This window comes from Aulostomus chinensis, chromosome 3 (genome assembly GCF_037954235.1).
Source record: "Aulostomus chinensis isolate RoL2024-O1b breed Wild chromosome 3, RoL_Achi_v1.0, whole genome shotgun sequence".
Lineage (NCBI taxonomy): Eukaryota > Metazoa > Chordata > Actinopteri > Syngnathiformes > Aulostomidae > Aulostomus > Aulostomus chinensis.
In genome coordinates this window covers 27,791,333-27,796,412 of record NC_141322.1, presented here as the reverse complement: position 1 = coordinate 27,796,412, position 5,080 = coordinate 27,791,333, and the positions used below count along the sequence as shown (strand labels likewise).

Sequence of the window (5,080 nt, the reverse complement as noted above, 5' to 3'; positions counted from 1 at the left end):
TTATAGTGTTTTGACATAAGCAACAACACGATCCACGACCCGCACCGCTGAGGGAAAGGTGAGCCGGCCCTGGTTCAAAAAGTTAATCATGCCGTGAAAACCGTCCATCACATGGTGCCAGGTCACGTCTTTTTCCATGTCCAGCAGTCGTTTTCGATAAAGAATCCCATCATCCCTTAGGACATCATACTCACAGGTGAGGATAAAGGTGGGCGGGCTCTTCTGGATGACATCATCACCTGCTAATAAAGGTGACACTTCCGGTTCCAAACCAACTTTAATAGTGTGATATACCTCCCCGTCATATTCTGGGGCTGGCTGCTCACAGAAACCCCGTTCAAAGCATTCATCTCGTAGGTTGGAAGGGGAAAGCCATTCCTTGTATCGTGGCCTGAGCTCGGTGGGGACGTGGTTCCCTTCCAACACGTCTTGGCACACTGATATGTCCCCATTGAGGTACTGCAAGTAATAGAACACCATCCGGCCACGGAACAATATGGGCACAGCATGATTTTGCTGGTATGAAGGCAGGTTGAAATCTGCCATCTGCAGGGTTGGGTAGATGAGGACCTGAGCACAGGGGAATGGCAGATGCCTGTCCTCTCTCCTTGCCAGCCTTTGGCACAGTGCGGCTGCCATGTTAGCCCCCGTGCCGTCCCCTCCGACTGCCACTCTGCGAGGGTCCACGCTGAACTCTGCCTCCGCCACAGACAGAAAATGACATGTTGCTGTTTCGCAATCATCCAGCTGGGCAGGGTACCTGTGCTCAGGAGCTAATCGGTACCTGAGAGGGAGGACAGAGAGACAATATGTTGTGTCTTCTATTTAGTTGACCAAATTTTTGAATGCGCATTGTGGGGGGAAAAAAAAGATTAAGTACCCAACGGAAACCACGGTTGTGTCAGACTCCTTGGCGATGTGCCGGCAGACTTCATCAACGGAATCTGATCAGGTGTAGCAAGACCACAAAGTCAAACCAGCAGATGTGTTTCGTCGTACGATAAACTTTTTTGGGGGGATTCCTTTTAAAGCTTCAGCACCTATTTTTTGTTTTCACATACAAGCCTTTGTCAGATTTATTCCCATAATGCTCATTAAGCTCGTCACCTCAAGATGAATCTGTCTGCACTTTGCATTATGCGGAGTTTAAAATGTTTTGTCTGAGAAAATAAATCACCGTTATGCCTCCCTGAATAATAAAAACACCAACTTTGCACCCGTTAAGAAGAAGTCAGTTGACACTCCTTGACACAACATCACCACACCGCGTCTCTCACTGACGAATACATAATAAGAGCTTCCACCAGTGTTCCGGAAAGGAGGAGGCAAAAGTTACACACGGTGTTTTTAACTTAGAAACATGATCGGCTTCAAACTATACAGAGTTTATGCAACGAAGCACTGCGTGGATTAAAAATGTATTTGAAATACTGTGTATAGTTTGAAGCATAACTGTCTTAAGGCTCAATGTTTGCTCTAAATGTCAAGCACAAGGAAGACAAAACTGAAAATACAGGGTCTGATCGGACTCCCCTCTCTGACTAACCTTCCCTTTAATACAGAGATTAACACCAACATTACTTAAAGATTTATTGCGTATGTCATGATTTACTTAAATTGTGTGAAGTATTTATACTCTACCTATACTCCCCAACACCCATCCGCCTCCATGGAAATACGCAAGACCTCTCCTAAGGCCGTCACAGCCGGTGGTGGGTTCATAGACGCGCACCGACACCTCCGAAAACTTCAGATCCTTCACTCGCACACCCGGAGGAACTGGATTTACACGAGTCAGAAAACAGGCGGTGAACCATCGGATGAAGCTGACCTGGTGACAAATACCCAGGCGATGTAAAATCCGGCCCTGGTAGGAGAAAGATTTATCACAAGCGGGAAGAAAATGTTAAAATGTGTTCTTTATGGGTAAAGTCAGCGTGAAAGTTACTCTCCAAGAAACCATTTACTACGAGAACATCAAAGAAAGGCAACACTTTCTCAGACTTGATTCCTTATCTAGAGTTTCTCTGATCTAAGCTTTATCAGTTTCTAGAGGACAAAGAAAGGACGGCCATATTTGATTTGAAAAGGGCCCGAAAGGAAAAGGTAAAAAAAAAAAAAAAAGTTTTACCCTTTTTTCCAAGCAGACACACACACGCAAAGACGCCTCGTAATAACGACGGTGAAATTACAACGATGAGAAATGAATTCAAGATTGTGACAGAAACGAAAAGCACTGACAATTTCACACACAGACACTCACCACGACTGCTATGCCAACAAATAAGCCATGAACCATGTGCAGCTTTCCACTATTTGCAACCCCGCGTGGAATGTCTGAATTCATCAGCTCAGAGTACGCCAGTCCAATTACCAAAAGCAGGAAGGCTGCAACAAGAGCAGCGATGCCAATTATCAAAATTGCCCAGCCGATGTCCATGGTGTTGCTGGTCTGCTGTGCTGAAGGTAAATCATTAGGTGTAAATGTTTTATCTACCTGCTTTCACCCTCTCTCCGCCCCCTCCCACACCGTACGCACGCTGACCTTGGTTTCACTTGATATGTTTGGCTACCTGTTGCCACGGTAAAATATAATTATACTCTCCAACAACGTATTTTATGGTTGTGTAGTCAAAGTAATTACATTTGTACGGAAGAATCCTGGTTGTTTCGCTGTGGAATACTGCTCGTGATATTTTACTGTTATTAATGACCGCCCTTGCCCGTCAAGTTGCTTCTTTCAGAAATGAGGGTTGTTGTGCTGCTGCTGCTGACGGAAGCTTGCAGCCGGGTGAAGTGCTTTTCTCGTTGTGTGGTTTTTTTAAGGGTAAAAGATGTTGAGGGCTGCTCCCGGTGGGCCTGAGTGAGAACACCCTTATCTGAACTTTCCAAGCTGATCTGTAGATGGCAGTGATAGCATGTGTATACATAAACACTGCTGCCTCAAATATACATTGATATTTAGGAAGTCTGTGTGCAGCATGAAACTATTTGCCACCCGTGTCTTTTCCCCTTGTTTTGGGCAGATCCACTTATACTTGCTTTCACTCCATCTGCACGTTTGTACACCGTTAACCTCCGATCGAGACTCGACAGTGGGTTCCCGTTGTGTAAATCTCAGATATTTCCAGAGTGAAGACAGCATCTGGAGTTGTGTTGTCTTGGAGTTTTCAGCAACTCCCAAGAGCCTCTCTGACTAGCTGAACCCTGCACAAAGCAACCATTGTGAGCCTGCTCTTTAAACCCATCCCAGTTGCTGAAAAAGCCTTGCATCCACTGATACCCAGAAGAAAATCACAATGCCAGGGCCAAAAATCACAGACTGGAATTTTGTCAAAGGCATAGGAATTTAGTAAGATTTGCTTAGAAAGTGCTCATGCAGTTTTTCTGTTTGTCACCCTGCCAGGCTTCTGAGACGAGGCTGACTTATTTCCCAAATGGCACTGTCACACACAGATCTCGCCTCAGAAACACCGTCACCACAAAAACACGGGTTGAAGCAAATGATGAGACTTTACCAGAGCGTGAACGTATTCCACTGAATCAGTAAAAATATGTTGACTTGGTAAGGTTGCTATGATAAAACCGTTTCAGTGCTTTATTACTCTGAAAACGATATTTGCTGGCGTTTATTTTGTTTGGTTTAAATCTAGTAAAGCACCGAGACTCGGCTTTGAATTGTGTTTGACGCTCTATATTCATTTATATATTCATCAAAGTCAAATAAAAAAAGGGCAGGACGGCGGGGATTCCGTGACAGACACGAGGGCTTATCATCTAGACGCATGACATCATCATATTCGCATATAACTTCCATATCTTAGTCTTGCAGTGGACAGGTCTTGATTCTTCAAGCTATTGGTTTGTTTTACTGACCCAGTTAACAAGAAGGGCTGGGATTATGACTTGGTTCCCACCACTTTTTTTGTTTGTTGTTGTCTCCCTCTAAATCCTGGATTTCTGTCTGAACAACAAGCTACAGAAGGACATGTCCATGTGTTGATTTTCATCCTGCTGGACTGCAGTAAAGGTGTCCTCACAAGTCGTAGCAGGAAATCAATCGGACGGCTGCAGCTCATCCAGAATGCTGCTGCTGCTGCTGCGAGAGTCACTAACACCCAGAAAGTAGAGCACAAAAACAGTTCAGGTAAATCGGTCCTTAATTCACTTCACCGGCTTCCCGGGTTTCAAAGGAGATTTTACATTCCTTTAACTCCTCTTTGACACATTAAATGGTCCTGGGTCCAAAAACAGGTGATTTTTTTTTTACTTTTTACGTTACTTAGATGTAGGGAAGTCAATCTGAATACTTTTGTCTAAATAGAGTAAACAGAACACGAATAATTAAGATCTGTTAAAACTGTCAGCGCTTAAAAGGATCGTCTCAGATAACGTCTACCTTTTAACCAAGCAGGTAGGTAAGTTTATTCTCTCTCTCTCTTATATATATATACTGTGTGTGTATATATATACATATATATACATATATATGTATATATATGTATGTATGTATGTATGTATATATTTGTATATGTATATATGTGTATATGTATATATATGTATGTGTATATGTATATATATGTATATATGTATGTGTATATGTATATATATGTATATATGTATATATGTATATATATGTATGTGTATATGTATATATATGCATGTATATATGTATGTATATGTGTATATATGTGTATATGTATATATGTATGTGTATATGTATATATGTATGTATATATATATATAATGTATATAAAACATTTTCATTAACATTTTATGTGACTCAAAATCTGTTGACTATGTCTCCATGGCCCCTACAGATTATTTTTCTGTATGTGTGTGTGTGTGTGTGTATGTGTGTGTGTGTGCGTGCGTGTGTATGTCCTAGAGGGCGTGTTCAACTCCTCCACTGCAATACCGAAAATAAACTTTCCCAATGTTTGATACACACCTGGGGCGCAGCGGGGTCTGGAGAGGGGGAGGGGACGGGAGACAGGGGTGGTAATGGGCAATTGGGGGGGCCCCGGACCACGGATTGAGAACCACCCGCGGTAGCCACTAAAAGGGGGTGGGGAGGAGG

General features: G+C 43.0%; 1 protein-coding gene across 1 annotated transcript; it reads right to left on the bottom strand.

The window, feature by feature from the left end:
- Positions 1-2,440, bottom strand: aadacl4 (arylacetamide deacetylase-like 4). The gene is made up of 4 exons (XM_086200867.1): positions 2,264-2,440; positions 1,642-1,867; positions 881-944; positions 1-784 (listed from the first exon to the last, which is right to left on the bottom strand). Exons 1-4 carry the CDS (start codon positions 2,438-2,440, stop codon positions 1-3), a joined length of 1,251 nt encoding a protein of 416 aa, XP_086056993.1.
- Positions 2,441-5,080: the final 2,640 nt, after the last annotated feature.

Bases quoted from the DNA above. Each gene is read 5' to 3' on its own strand.
- aadacl4 (XM_086200867.1), bottom strand. From the start codon at position 2,440: ATGGACATCGGCTGGGCAATTTTGATAATTGGCATCGCTGCTCTTGTT. The intron at 1,868-2,263 runs GTGAGTGTCTGT...TTCTCCTACCAG, and splicing joins TTGTTGGCATAGCAGTCGTG to GGCCGGATTTTACATCGCCT. The intron at 945-1,641 runs GTAGAGTATAAA...ACACCTGATCAG, and splicing joins ATGGGTGTTGGGGAGTATAG to ATTCCGTTGATGAAGTCTGC.